We start from the raw sequence: 16,203 nt of genomic DNA, 5'->3' as shown, positions 1-16,203 counted from the left end.
ATCTTTAACCAGTAAAAGATTTTGTCTGTACGGCTGTGAGATCAAACACCACCTTCATGAAAATTACAAGAAGCATTTGATGTCTGAGCACTATCATGGGCTACAGAACAGATGGATTGTGGTAGTTTAATTCTATTAATGTTAATTTAATTGTCCAATTTAATGCTAACTATAAATTCTAACTCTTTTAGTAGCTATAATTGTGTGTCCTCGTATGCGTGCTTGATAAATTTAGAAAACACCCACCCGCTGACAGCCTCTCCATCTGTGTTATCAAAAGAGTTGGTCTTAATGACGGGAATAGATGTGTTTTGATCAAATTAAACTGATTTTTCTAGGCCAAGTTTGACTTTAGATATATTTAAGTTGTTTGTGTGAATAACCATATAAAACTATGAACAATGTTCAAATGAACCTTGTTCTGTCGATAGTCTGTTGTGATATATATGCATTTTTTTAATTGTTTATAGAAACCCTGCAGCATCATTCATCTGTATTTATACAATTCAATTGAAAACAAAGATTTAAGTCTATTTGTATCTTATTTTTGTTAAATGCATAAATATACAGGTTTTAAGTGTTTTTCTCTGTGATTATTAGCAGAAATTAGTTTTATTAAATAATTACCCTTCCAGGACACATTTGAAATCAAATGCACTTGAAAGATTAGCCTAGAGATCGATTGTCCTGTAGAGTTCAGCTCCAGCCCTGATCACACACACCCTTTTCTTTCACGTTGTGCTTTTGTATTGCTTTACTTTCTTCCTTTTCTTTCTCGTATTCATAGATCCATCTCTGTCCCGCCGAGAAATAATAAATAATAAAAGCGCAAAAATTTAAGAGCTCTGAAATGTTTAGTCGCGCCTCTGTGAAGTTCTGAAGGCATCGCCCCTGGCAACCGATAGTGTATCCTGCCATCATGGCCAACCGGTTCAGACCCCTCCCAAATCAACCCAAATCAACACGTGACTCCTCACTCTCATATTACCAATAGAGGGTTTTCACGGCGCGTCATCAGATCGGAAGTCGGCCATGTTGGAGGCACTCCGCATCACAACAAAGCACTGGCACTGAAGTATATCCCGAACGTCGTCAAGGAAAATGGTTAATTATTGCCGTGTTTCAGGTTGTACTAATAAGACAGCTTGAGAATAATAGTGTGTGGGTTTTTTTTGGGGTGTCAGATTGTACATGTGTATTTATATGATAGAATAAAATACTATGAAACTAACTCAGATAGTGTACAGTGTAGATAGCAAACTGGGAGTCCTTGAAATGAAAAAAAAAAAACACGATTGAGAGTCACTTGGCTACACCTTGAGTATCGCAATGATATCATACAGTTAAGTATAGGTTGATTAAAGACGTTATTGCATTACTTACTTTGGCCTTTACAATACAACGGTCATTGATAACTTGGTACTGCGTCTCCCTCACCCATCCACACACCATCTGGTTATAAGCCTCCAAACCCTTGTAGGATTTAAGGTCTTCCTCTGTGTATGGGCTCGGCGAGAAAACCAGGTAGTTGACTATATCGGGATATGCAAGGAAGAATATGAATAAGAAGGAAGAATCACCGGGTCTTCACGGATCCAAGAAGAGGGAGCTAACTCGTAGGGATCTGCACCGCCAATAAATCGTCATTTCTCGAAATATCGCGCCTTTTCTTGTGGTCCAAGTCCTTCCCTACATGCCTTTGCATCTTGGGCACGTTTTGTTGAACTTTTCGGTTGTTTAGACATTGCTACATTCACTTAGAGTATCCAAAGCGCACAATACTCCATTGCACTCCGTTCAGTTTTTTACACCGAGTACCTCCACAATGGCCGCGCATCCGGGTTACCGCCCAGAACGTGACGTCGGTGAAAACCCTCTATTCAAATACAGTAGTCTTATAAGCGTGTATAGATTCACCTTTAGATGCTTTATTTCTGGGTAAATGCATGTGTTTCTGGATGTGTGCTGAGCCTCGTGTGTTTGTCTCAGTAAGCCTCAGTCATGTTCGGGAATATGACGGAGAAAGCTGAGTCTCCAGCTGCTGGTGAATGAACAGAAACACTGAAGTAATCCAGAGTCACAGTCAAATAATCAGAGCTCCGGGACACGGACTTGTGTTAATTAGCCTACGTTCATTTTCAGCTCACGCAGGACTGATCTATTCTATAAGGAATTACTATAAATGTCTTATTGAGAACTATATGCTCTAAAATACCCTGCTGTTATTTTGTTAATCTGTGTGAAAATCTTATTTCTATAAATGTATTGTATTTACCAATTTTTATTATGTTGTGTGTATGAATGTGTTATAGGTGTATGTTTTTGTATTCATATGCATTTATTTTATTAGTTTACTTTGACTATACATTTAATAATAGTACTTTTTATTGAATTTTTTATTAATCTGCTATTATTTACTTTATAAGCTTTAGTTGTGTGGAGACCTGCAGAATATTCATGAAAACACTCTTATATTAAAAACATTTTATATCAACTACAATATACTCACGTTTTGTGTGTTCAGGCGGTTCCTCCGAGGGGTCAGACGGGTTCAGGCCGGAGATCATCTGGAAACACGATTCTGGGTCGCCCGTGTCCGTGACCAAACGCTGCCAGCGATCAGAGGGCGTGGTAGATGGGCGGAGCCTGCGTGTGACTGACACCCCAGGGTTCTTCCACACCTGTCTGAGCCCGGATGAGTTGCGCGTGGAGTTTAGTGTGCCCAGAACACACGCGTTTCTCCTGGTCCTGCGGGCGCAGCGCCGCTCTGGACTGGATTAGTGCTGCATTCGGACCGCAAGCGCTTGGTTTCACCGTCGTCCTGACCACGTGCGGTGACGCGCTCGGAGAAAAACACGCGGCTGCGGGGGACTTCCTGAAGGAGAGCGAGGAATTATGGGAGTTTGCGTGCAGCTGCGCGGGCGGTTATCACGTGTTCCACAACACTAAAGGAACAGACAACATTTTATCTCCCAACTCTGGATTTTTTAAAAATGCTGAATTGCGCTATAAACTTGCAATTTTTAAAAAAAAAAACTCAGAAATGTGAGAAACCATTGCAAAACAAACTCAGAATTGTGAGAGAATTGTGAAACAAACTCAGATTTTTTTTTTATATAAACTTGCAATAAAAAAATCTAAATGCAAGATAAACAATTGCGAGATTTTTATTCAGAACTGTAAGACAAACTCCGTTGTGAGAGACATAATAGTGAGACAAACTCAGAATTGTGAGAGGTTAACCCAGATTTGCAAGACAAACCTAATTGTGACACAGGATAAACTCAGAATTTCAAGATAATTCAGAATTGTGAGAAACTCAGACTTTCGAGACAGGATAGTGAAATAAACCCAGATTTGCAATATGAACTTGATATTTTATAAAAACTACTCGGAAATGCAAGATCTAAACAGAATTTTGAGAGAAACTAAGAATTCTGTGAATTCATAATTTTATATATATATATATATATATATATAAAACTAAAAATGTGACAAACTCAGAATTGTGCGAGATAAGAATCTCAACTCCATGATTGATTGATAGTATCAACGCAATTTTTTTTACTATTTTGTCACACAGATGTAATCTGATAACATTAATAAGAAGCTGCTTTGAAATGGTGTGTATTGTGAGGATCATTACAGAAATGTGTCTTGACTAAATGTCTTGAGGAGAGGTCACAGGTCACCGAGCTGCTGAAGAAGGTCGATCTGCTGATGAAGCGTAATGCAGGAGCACATTACACCGCTGAAATCCTGCGGCAGGCTGACACCGCCATACGCCATATTTATAGATTTTTATGGCTGCTTGAATGATAACATCGGTTTAATTATCATGAATGTCGGATTCACTTGATGAATTAATAGAGAATGAGGAAATAAAGAGCCGTGACAAGCAGATGGACTGGAGTGTGTTTCTGTGCTCATTCGTTCTCATGAACACGAGCACTTGCTCTGCAGAGACAGAAACTCTTTATTGGCATGCTTTATAAAAACCAGGACAGATAAACTGCCCATCTTCATTAAAAAAATCATTCTGCTATTGCCAGACATCTGGTAAATGTCGTTCTCAGACTGAAATGTGGTTTAACATGTTCTTCACGGTTCTTCATTGGCACAAAAACATTTAAAGATCCCAAACAAACCTCCCTTTACAGAATGAAAAACAGTTCATTGGTCGTAAACTCAGGTGATCATATGTGCCATTTTTCCTGGCCAGGGTTTATATGTTGCCTAAAATATCCAGGTCTTCCTGTTTTCATACTTGCTGAAGGTAATGATTGAAATGGAGTTTGACCAATAACATGCAGGCATTGTACATAATTGATGCATTACAAAACATATTTAGTGTGTTAAACTTGAAGCGGTGCTGCGCAGGCCAATCAGTGTGTAACATCAAATTACCATGAGAGCGATTCAAAAGCATAGGGAGCTTCTGCTCTCTGCATCTCTCACAGTAATTTGATGTCATACAACGGTTGGTCTGTAGTCACCCTACAAAAAAAATCATGTACTATACAGAAGAATAAAAAAAAGACTGAGTATAAATGTGAAAAGCGAACTATGAAATACAGAATGTGGAGCGTTTCTCAAACTTACACACACACATTTATACATATAAACAAACACAGGCGTCCTCAAAACATTGTCTTTATGAACAAAAATACATTAAGGCATCAAAGACGAGATATGTCCAGCAGATCTGATCACTGTAAGGCACATTTACGCCAGCCGCACATGCAGCTCAAACACAAGAACTACAGGGGCGGCCGCTGATGATGTCACAACTGGGTGTGGCCTAACGGAGGGCGGGGTCTGATCCACCGACTCACACTGGCATCGGCAAACTCATCTTTCCACTTCCTCTCAGCACTGCAGACAAATGGACAGATGGATAGACCAATGGACAGACAAACAGTTGGAAAAGTAGACAGGTTAACAGATAAAAGGATGGATAGACAGACATATAGATGGATGAGTGCATGGATGGATGGAATGGTGGATGGATGGACAGACAGATTGACCAATGGATGGATGAACAGACAGATGGATAGACCAATGGACAGACAAACAGTTGGACAAGTAGACAGATGAACAGATGAATGGATGGACAGACGGATAGACAGAAAGACGGATGGATGGATAGACAGATAAACCAATGGATGGACAAACAGACAGATGATAGACCAATGGACAGACAAACAGTTGGACAAGTAGACAGATGAACAGATGAATGGATGGACAGACAGATAGACAGAAAGACGGATGGATGGATAGACAGATAAACCAATGGATGGGAGAACAGACAGATGGATAGACCAATGGACAGACAAACAGTTGGACAAGTAGACAGATGTACAGATAAAAGGATGGATAGACAGACAGATAGATGGATGAGTGTATGGATGGATGGAATGGTGGATGGATGGACAGACAGATTGACCAATGGATGGATGAACAGACAGATGGATAGACCAATGGACAGACAAACAGTTGGACAAGTAGACAGATGAACAGATAAATGGATGGACAGACGGATAAACAGAAAGACGGATGGATGGATAGACAGATAAACCAATGGATGGATGAACAGACAGATGGATAGACCAATGGACAGACAAACAGTTGGACAAGTAGACAGATAAAAGGATGGACATATGGATAGACGGATAAACAGGCAAACAATAGACATAGATGGACGCACAGACAGACGGATGCATTGACAGACAGACAGACAGATAAAACATATATTGGTCAGTAAATCTTCTAATTCATCTCCTGATTATTTCATGAAAACTGAGATAAGATCAAAGTTGAGATGTTTGCTGACCTCTGGTGAAGTACAGATAGAAGAAATCGCAGTAGAAGATGGTCTGCACGACGCCAGACACCACGGCGATCTGGTCGAAGAATCCCTCCACGTGATAGCGCCACACCCAGTTAGCGAGGTACAGCGTGCGGTACAGGCCCAGGAAGAACAGGTAGTGTGTGGTGATGGACTCGGCCTCGCCTGTCTTCGTGATCATGAAGAGCTGCGGCAAGATGGCCACCGACTCCAGATAGATGGAGAACGTCCACAGTATCTACACAAACACAAAGATCTGTCACCACAATGTCTCTTAACATCTAAAGTGCTCCGTGTTGAGCTCTGACCTCCAGCGGCGTGAAGGCGTAGTTCTCCAGGAACGACAGACCGGCCACCGGCACCAGCAGGAACTCCACGCGGAACGAGTCGCCCTCAGAGTCGTACGAGTTCCTGAAGCGGAAGTAGATGAAGCTGACGGTGGCGTACGCCAGGACCAGATACACCACCTGAGAGACAGACAGATCACAATCACACATCTGTCACACTGCTTTCATTAACCAGTCACTTTCCCTGGGATTCAAACCCACAACCTAGTGTTGCAAGCACCCTGTTCTATCAGTTGAGCAGCAGGAACATTGTTTGAGTGTTTGTTGTTTGGCAGCTTCAGCGAACTAGCTGTTGGTTTGTCATGCACATTTAATGTCAATGCATGTTTAAACAAATAAATACAGATTATTTCATAGTTTTTTTATGGTTTGTCATAATTACTTTATTTTCAGTTACAATGTTTTAATCTCTTAATTATGGCACAAAATAATTTTTATTTAGTGTCTTATAATTTAGAATTTTTATCATAATTGTGACATTTTATCTCAGTGTTGACATTGTTCTTGTCATAATTATGGCTTAGTATGTGATAATTTAGACTTTTTATTTAATACATATGAAATAAATATATATATATATATATTTGGTTTTAATTATTTCTATTTTTTATTATTTCATAATTATGACTTATGTCAATAATTATGTACCAAAGCAGAATATTTTTTTTCTTATGTAGTCTCAATGGGCTTTCATGGTCTTTACCTTCATGATGGTGTTGTAGACAGAGATGAAGGATGTGAACAAGTCCAGATATCTGGTGGTGAAGACCAGTGCGAACAGCACCTGAGACTTGCCAGAAATACCTGAAACACACATAAAACAAACTTCAGAACAGAACACAACAGACTCATAAATGTCGAGAGATGATCTTGAGTTTCCCAAGGAACCCGAAGAAGTCCTGAAGAACCTTAAAGTCACTGTATAGAGAGTTCTGAGGATTGTCTAAACACATTCTAAATGTTAGAAATGTATTGCTGAAACACATTACAAAGACTCTAAACTATGTAGTACTGAATCGTGGAACAGTTTTTGACCAATTTTGTGCTCAGGATGTTTTGGGTGGGGCTAAAACGGTGTCTTGATGACGTATAGAGCATCACAGTCCCGCCCACAGCCCGAGAGAGCTTTGGTGCCGAAAGTAAATTTCCCATTCATTTCTCCCATTGAATTTTGGAAAAATCTGTATCTAAAGATAGAGCATGTGTGATGATAACCAGCTACGGCTCAACTCATAAGCATATAACATATTATTTCAAGTGAAAAAATTAAGACAAAATCTGATCATATTGTGTACATATTTTCGTTTCGAGCGCAGGAACTACTCATCCCATAAACCACCGCGCCTCACTGAAGTCGACTGAAGCCACAATCACGAACGAGCCTTTTGAGCGACTTCGAAACCTGACGACGGCCGCGTGAACTTTTTCCTCCAGGTAATTTTATTTTGTATTGTAAATGTGCAGTATTAGCAGTTCTTTCAGTATTGTGTAAATAAATAGTGTTTTATATAGGTATTGTGTATTGATTTTTATATTTATCATCGTGTATTTTATATTGTGTGCGTGTGTGAAAGTGGTTAACGATAACGTCAGCAATGGTGCAGTGCTTTGTATCTGACTGAAATCACTGCTCAGTTGTCAACACATGTCGTTGCCATTACACAAATGTTCAGTAAATGCACAAAAATGTATGCCTAGGCTAAATATTGTTTTGACAGTGGCATAATAAAATGCTTGATATGACTCATACCATATGAAGGCTACAGAAGCCTTGCTAAAGTTGACGATAATGCTAACTAAAGTTACCAACCTCCCTGCAGAACTCTCATGGCAGCCAAGGAGATCATGATTGCACTGATAAGTCTACCGTGCAAAAACGCAACACAGGTTTTTATTTTATTTTATTTTTTTTATTAATGATCTTCAGTCTTCACGGACCTTCACAGGGTTTAAGCAGACGCTTACACGAGCTCCAACAATCAGATGCATCACTGTGGGATTGTGGGATTGTTCAGGATTTTGGGTAAGGAAGTACTTAGCCAAGACATCGCGAATAAAAGGCATTTATATCAAAACAAGGTTAGTGCCCCATGATCCTTTTGCATTTATATGAGCATATACTATCGCTTAGTACAGCCGTAGCTGGTTTTAAGTCTACCATGTATGGTTACGTTTTTATGGCTTATACCCCAAATGTCAAAGCAGAAATTGCATTGAATTTTTACTTCCGGCACCAGCTGTGGGCGGGACAGGGATGCTCTATTAGCTTCAGTGATTCCCCTGCTCACTGTCACCGTTCGTTACAATCTACATTTTACTAGCTAGCTATATATCTTCCATATGTAAATGCATAGGCTATTACCTGGTTGCAACATTGTACAAAACAGCTCTGTGTTATTATTTACATTTCCTTAAAACCAGGGGCGTCGTTAGGGGTGGGCTAAGGGGGCTGGAGCCCCGAATGTTTTCAGTAAAGCCCTGAATGTTTTTATTACCACCATGCCATCAATGAGTTTTCATGCCCAATAAAGTAATTTATATTAGAATTTAAATAAATAAATAAATATCTCTCGACTCTCACGTCCACAGTGTCTGTAAATTTACCCAAGTACGTTACGCGTTGTCTTTCACACCCGACGAAAACCGCCCACTGATTCTAGTGCTTATGACTGACATGTAAACTGGCCAACCATCGATGAGCCTCTGTACGATCCAGCCAATAAAATGAGATCTTTTTGAGGCAGGCGGTTTGTTTGCGTGTAGTATTTTACTAGATCAATTTATTTGAAAATTAAAATGGATTTTGCAAAATTCATCTTCTTCTTCAAAAAAAAGGAAGTAAAACCCCCACCCCCCCAAGCCAAAACACTTGAACGCCAAGATACAACAGCTTCAGGTATCTGTAACTTTTAATCTTAGTAGTATATTTCTTTTTAGGTTTTAAATTGTGTCTGATTTAACGTTACATTTTGAACATCTTACAGTTAACGGTTGCGCAGCACAGTCTTTAGGGGACACACACACACACACCGCTCAGAACTCCCGAACTGATTCAAATGATTTGCGATCCCCAAACTGACTCAAATGAATCGCGATCCCGCTCCAATTCCCAAACTGGAGTCAGATGACTCAAATGATTCGCGATCCCGCTACGAACTCCCGAACTGCTTCAAATGATTTGCGATCCCCAAACTGACTCAAGTGATTCGCGATCCCGCTACGAACTCCCAAACTGACTCAAATGATTCGCGATCCCGCTAAGAACTCGCGAACTGACTCAAATGATTCGCGATCCCACTACGAACTCCCGAACTGATTCAAATGATTCGCGATCCACAAATTGACTCAAATGATTCAGGATCCCGCTCCGAACTCCCGAACGGACTCAAATGATTCGCGGTCCCGCCAGGGGCGTGTCTAGGGGGAGGCTGGGGGAGGCAATGCCTCCCCTAGGATAAGCCCTGCCTCCCCTGAGAAATGATCTGTCCATCTGATGATAAATTAAAACTTAAAAGTGGATTGTTTTGTGCATATTTTTCCATAGCGTGCAGATGGGTCTGATCCAACAAAAATCCAGTTTGGCGCTGTTTGACAGTGCGCGCGCTTCGGGGGTACGCGCTGTTTACCTGGCAGAGCTTTAAAGCAGTGGCGTGTCCAGAAGCCAAAGGGTGGCAAGAAAATTAGATTTGCCAACCCAAAACAGCGTTTGGGATCGAAGTGCATTGACAGCTGAACAGCCTGATTTTGTCCTCGATTTCTGCCGAGGGTAGGATGTTAATAGTTTTGGTTGTGGGTGATAAAAATGTCTCCACAATCTGCTTTCGAAGAAATATCGTTGCATTGTGTGCTGCGCACATTCTATCAGCTGCAGTTCTGGCCCAGCGGGATTAATATACTGCGACATATATTAACATCACAGTTAACTCATTCACATTTTTTTCATCTGTTTAAATCCTTACTGGTTTATTAAATGTTTAATTAGTGTCCTTTTCTGACGTGCGGTTTTTCTGAGCACAAAGTGCGGCCCGAAAACGAAAAAGCCCTTCGAACTGTGCCTGATTACTAAGTTATGTTGTGTGCTAATACTGTCAAAACACACAAGGTTTATGTATAGACTCATATGTTTAAAATGAAAGTAAACAACTGAAAGAAACAGATGCATGTCTGAATATTAGAGGCGCGCAGGTCTTAAAGGGACAGTAGGCTACATGCTGCCGTGTGAATTAAAGGGATAGATCACCCTAAAATTTTATTTCTATCATTTCTGTTCTATTTCTATTTCTGTTTATACACTCGCATGTTGTCCAAAACCTATATTAACTTATTTCTTGTGCTGAAAGCAAAAGAAGATATTTTGAAAAATTAGGATAACCAAACAGTTGCTGGTCCACATTGACTTTTATAGTAGGGGGGAAATTACTGTGGAAATCACTGTGAACCAGCAACTGTTTGGTTTTCCACCTTCTTCAAAATAGAGTTTATGTTTAGTAGAAGAAGGAAACTCATTCAGATTTTTTTTCTTCACTTTTTACATTTTTGGGTGAATTATATGTTAATGAAACAACAAACACACAGAGAAAAATCAATACTCTATACTCGTGACTGAAAAACTTTAATTCAGTTGCTTTAATAGGAATCAGTGTATATAGTTTTTATTTTTATATTTGTTCATTTCCTTTTTATTAATGCTCCTGCTAAATACACCCCTTTTACCTGAAAATGAAGCACTTTATTTGTATAATATCTGTATTTGTAATGTTTATCTTTGTTCTCATTTTTTAATAACAAAGATAAAATAATGACAAAGATTTTCATCCATGCACTTTGGCCTAAATATCTGCCACACTCTTTCATATTGTGTTACCTTAAAAGGCTTTATAATAGGGAAATTAGTTTGGCTGTGATGCTCAAACAGCTTGCAAAATAGAAAAACCAACATGACAAAGAATCAGGATAAAATCATGGTATTTTCTGAAAAAAAAAAAAAAAAAAAAAATTGTTCGATTTTTATTATATCACCCAGCCCTGTGGGAGACCAAACCCATAGACTCCAACCCCCCATAAAATAATAAAAATATTTGCCTATGGCAAGCACCACTAATAAAAAATAAATAAAAATGAAACTATATTTAAAAAAAGTTATGTTGCCTCTGCTAATCATATCATAATTGAAATTCTTATAGTTTTACAAAAATAGCTTTTATTTCAACTCTCTAAATCTCCTGACACCCTGTAGCCAAATATATTTCTAGGCCTACGTATTTACATTTATTCATTTAGCAGACACTTTTATCCAAAGCCACTTACAACCACAGAATAACATTCAAATACTGTTCTCATACTGTTTAAATGAGCATATCAAAAAAATTTTTTTACCTGGGGCCGCATTCACAAAGAAACTTATAAGAGGCTACAAGTAGCTCCTAACTGGCGAATTTAAGAGAAACTCCTACAAATAATGACTGCTAATGTGTTTTACAATGAGTAATTCACGAAGCATTTCAGCCCTAAAAGTAGCATCTACTTCTGGACCAGCTTAAAAGAAGAAACAAATTAATTAACCTCCTCTCTATACAAACGTAATGTAAGATTCATTTAAAGAACTCTCTTGTCCTTCTCAGTAACCTACTTGTGTAACACGTCTTCTCACAAGCAAACACCTGTCACTCATTATCAGGCAAACAACGTGATCTGTTATATATATTAATCTGTCATATCTGTTGACCTGGTTTAACTTTTATGTGATAGCCCTATAGTCTAATAGGGGCCCTGTGCCTATCTCTGGGTTCCTGGCTTAGAAAAAGATATGCATTAAAAAAGATTGTGTGTAATATAGCTTAATTTTGTGCCGATATTTTCAATTGTCTATGTTGCCCCCCCAAACAAGCCAAATGCCCCCCCAAACATGACATCCTGGTAACCCCTCTGGGTCCCGCTACGAACTCCCGAACTGACTCAAATGATTCGCGATCCTGCTCCGAACTCTCGAACTGACTCAAATGATTCGCGAACCCGCTACAAACTCCGGAACAGACTCAAATTATTTGCGATCCCAATACACATAATGCTATAAAAGTGTGCACATTGAGAGAAATAAACAGCAGATATTCATGTTAACAACTTCTTTAACTTGAGCAAACGCTGCTAATACATATACATTTGTTAATAAAGTAAATAAAACGAAAACATGAATGTTTTAATGCTACTGTACTGAATAAAAATAAACGATCACTCGAAAGTCTCTTCTCATCATGACAGGACCTGGATCAGTGAGCTGCGTCTCGGGCCGATGACGTCACTTCCATGGAGGCATGTTGTACACGCCCCCGTCCATTGACTCCGCCCTCACGTCAAAACAGTGCCACAAAGAGAGATGTGCAGAAAAGTGAAGCGCAAAGGAAAAATGGCATCGCAAGCTCAAACTAGACTGACACGCAAAATAAAAGCAGCGTTGAAAATAAGTTAATAGATATGACCATGGAAAATATGTATTGCAAAATCTTTTCGCGCTGTTTCATTTGTTTTGCAATTCTTAATTTATGTTTGAATAAAGCAAGTGTATTTTCCTCAATACCTTAAATAAAATGTTTTAAATTTGTTTTTATTGTTTTTGTATATTTTAAACAAGGTAAATCTTTCTGATTTATTAAAATAAGTCACATACATGGATTTTTCTGGGCTAAGCCCCAGATCTCCACTCACCCTAGAACCACCCCTGCTTAAATCGATGATATGAAGAATACATTCAGCCAGGTTGTAGCGGGATTTGACTGTTGAGAGAGACGCTTCCCGCGAGAGGGCGTGGTTTCAGCGCCGCCGGCGGACACGCCTCCAGCGGATAGGGTCCTGCTTACCTTTCCAAGAGTTTAATAACTTATTTTATTTACTTGGCGGTTTATATGTGTGTGTGTGTGTGTGTGTGTGTGTGTGTGTGTGTGTGTGTGTGTGTGTGTGTGTCATTCAAATGTGGCTGGGTGGTCAAATACAAATGTTTTTTTTTTTTTTTTTTTTTTTTGACGAACACATATTTTAATATGGCTTTACACGGACTTTAAAGACAAACTTGGGTAGGTGGGTAACAAAGTTGGTATCAGTTGCCACGTAAACACAATGAAAACACGTGAGCAAACGCGTAAAATCATTTACAGTCCCACAGTCGCGCGTTTAAAATGTTTCAAGCGTTTGCATATGGGACTCAATTATATATAATATATATAATCTGGTCTGTGTTTCTGCATGTACCTGCGCATGATTTGGATCTCCATATCTTCAGGAACAGAATAATGATGGCGACCAGATGACAAACATCTCCAGACAGTCGGAAGATATTCATGTTACTGTTCAGTAATCAGCGCTGGAATTAAAGAGTTGTGAAGCTGATCTCAGATCAGATGTTTGTCCTGCAGAAATAATGATGATAAATAAAGCATGCTATTTCTTTCTGCTGCTCAGCGAGTGCACGTCATCCGGGGTTTCAAGTATAAATTTCGTATTAATTGAATAGACATACCAAACAGATTCCGTGAAAATGTCCTGCAACTCTCTGCTGATCTACACTGGACTGTGGGCTCGCGCCGCTGATCGGTGACGTGGCTGACGGTGCGCGCGACCAGGATCCGGGTTTTCTCGGTTACAAGCAAAAACGACTGGGCATGCGCACATCAATATAGCTTCATTTTTCTTCACACTGTACAACAATGATTACTATTTTTGCATTATCGTAAGAGGTAGGTTTAGGGTTGTGGTAGGTGTAGATGTTCATAAAACACAATCTAATAGGTAGAAAATTCCATTTGTTTTTAGCTTCCGGTTTTTGCTGTGTCCCTTTTAGCCACAACCGTTTTCTCAGCCCCTGTGGCGCGCATTTAAAGGGGAATCGCTACAGCTCACAAAAAAAAGTGTCAAGTTGTGTATGTGCACTCAAAATCGCTAATTTAATATTAAAATAAGTTACATGTCTGTTAGTAAATTATGATAATATTTCTACAGTTCCGATTGAATGATTCAAAGACAGATTTCACTATCATTTACTTTTTTTATAAAAACGTAATGCATTAGACGAGCAACAAAATAATGAATAAAAAGCGATACAGAAGAATAACATGAACTCTGTTTGAGTGTCTGTAGCAGTGTTTTTCCTCTAGAGGACAGTAAAACACCCTCAAATACTGATGACTGATTAAAACACACTCAAAACATTCAGCACATGACATACACGACACACTTACACAGAGAAGCACATACACTCCAGATTATTTAACAATGATTTAGTGAATATGGTTCATATAAAAACTACAAACATTGTAAAACTTGAAGAATATTTAAAGTAATGTTAAATGGGGGGAATAGTTAGAATTAACGTTAATTGTAATAATAATAATAATGATGAAGAGTTGATAACTAGGCTAATAGCTAGGTCATATTAAATTATTTGAGATAAAAGTGGATGATGAGCTTTATGTCATATTCAGCGAGGCGGCGCGTGCTGTTCATCCGTCAGTGTTTGTCACAGAATCGGGTTTATGTTCAGTCATTCAGGTCTTTGTAAACGGGTTTGAGTGAGTTTTGCGTGTAAACTCAGTGAGACAGAGGAGCAGTCAACCATTCGAGGTCAAATTAGGAAGTTTTATTTCTTACATAACGGCGAAACACGGCAGTATAGTGTGCAAAACGGCAGAAACTGAGAGTTTCCACACGACTGCGCGACAATCTACTGAACGAGTGGAGAGAGAGAGAGAGAGAGAGAGAGAGAGAGAGAGATATTCAGACAGACTGATATTTGATAATGGGAGAGAAAAACCCGGAAAACTGAGAGACGCAGGTCGTGGGAACTTATCAGGACAGCACACACACATAGACGCAGACGCACACGCGCGCACACACACACGCACACTTCGAACAATCACCCTCTTCTCTTTTCTCTCTCAAAGTTATTTAAGACATGTTTGAGGAGCCGAAGTGATCTGAAGGTTGTCTTCATATTCATAGAAATAATAAAGCAGAACTTAATGATTGACAGATGCGATTATTCTTTCAGATGGAAAAAGTGTCGCGTTTTGCGTCATCTTCGGCTTTCTCTCTCATATGAAAGTGTTAATGCATTAAGCTTGTTTTTACATATGTGCCCTTCACCCTTTTACCTCACGCTACCACCATCCGTGTGTGTGTGTGCGTGTGTGTGTGTATGTGTGTGCGCGCGCGCATTTGGTTTTGGGTCGCGTCCCGTTTGAGTCACGCAGGATCATCTGTCTGTCTATCTGAGTGTCTGCATTGCCAAACAAAACAACAATTTATTAAAACTTTTAGTTTATGATGTGCATCTATCTCTGTCATTTGAATTCTTCATTACTACTCCCGATTACGCCAAAATGACTACATTTTGCATACATCTAGCTTTGTTCGAAAACACACAAACACACACAGCCTATGCGAAATGTCGCTGTCAGAAATGTATATATCTTGTGCATTAACAGAGTACCAGCCTCATCTGTTTGTAATCCAGTTAAACAGGGCCTCTCTCCGTGATCATGTCCTCGCAGGATCCTCGTCTCAGCTCGTCTCTCGGTGTTTTCTCCCACACACTCCTCCTGTCACTCCACGGCTGTCACACGTTCACATCCCCACCTCCTCATCCAGGCCTCCACCGCCGAAAATAAGCGCTCGCTCAGCAAAGTCTCCATAGAAACCCTGTCGTGCTGTTCTCCAAGACCTAAAACAAGCCAGCAGGCCTGAAACACAGAGCCGGAGTCATCATAAACCAGCGTTCACGGACCTTCACGGTGGATACGTGTGGTAAACCCGTCACATTCTGTGTTCGTTAACCTTCGGAAACACGGGGATTTCTGTAAATTCTCCTCATGATGTTCATAAAAATAGGTTATTTATTGTCAATGACGGTTCCACGAAGAACCTTTAACATCCATGGAATCTTTCCATTGCACAAAAGGTCCTTTATAAGGTTCTTAAAATGTTCTATAAATGGTTATTTTAAGAACTGTTCTCAGAACA

The 16,203-nt window shown here is 39.6% G+C and overlaps 1 protein-coding gene across 1 annotated transcript; it reads right to left on the bottom strand.

The window, feature by feature from the left end:
• Window positions 1–3,903: 3,903 nt before the first annotated feature.
• LOC127942684 (ER lumen protein-retaining receptor 3) lies at window positions 3,904–13,874 on the bottom strand. Its single transcript, XM_052538560.1, has 6 exons — window positions 13,706–13,874; window positions 13,438–13,595; window positions 6,899–6,999; window positions 6,157–6,315; window positions 5,834–6,086; window positions 3,904–4,875 (listed from the first exon to the last, which is right to left on the bottom strand). The coding sequence occupies exons 2-6, from the start codon at window positions 13,526–13,528 to the stop codon at window positions 4,832–4,834; spliced, it is 648 nt and encodes a 215-aa protein (XP_052394520.1). The 5' UTR covers window positions 13,529–13,595; window positions 13,706–13,874; the 3' UTR covers window positions 3,904–4,831.
• Between the last annotated feature and the right edge of the window lie 2,329 nt (window positions 13,875–16,203).

Source organism: Carassius gibelio, chromosome A3 (assembly GCF_023724105.1).
Source record: "Carassius gibelio isolate Cgi1373 ecotype wild population from Czech Republic chromosome A3, carGib1.2-hapl.c, whole genome shotgun sequence".
Taxonomy (NCBI): Eukaryota; Metazoa; Chordata; class Actinopteri; order Cypriniformes; family Cyprinidae; genus Carassius; species Carassius gibelio.
The sequence above is the reverse complement of the archived record's forward strand: the minus strand, read 5'-3'. Positions and strand labels throughout refer to the sequence as shown.

Bases quoted from the DNA above. Each gene is read 5' to 3' on its own strand.
- LOC127942684 (XM_052538560.1), bottom strand. From the start codon at position 13,528: ATGAATATCTTCCGACTGTCTGGAGATGTTTGTCATCTGGTCGCCATC. The intron at 6,316-6,898 runs GTAAAGACCATG...TCTGTCTCTCAG, and splicing joins TCTACAACACCATCATGAAG to GTGGTGTATCTGGTCCTGGC. The intron at 4,876-5,833 runs GTCAGCAAACAT...ATTTGTCTGCAG, and splicing joins CTATCTGTACTTCACCAGAG to TGCTGAGAGGAAGTGGAAAG.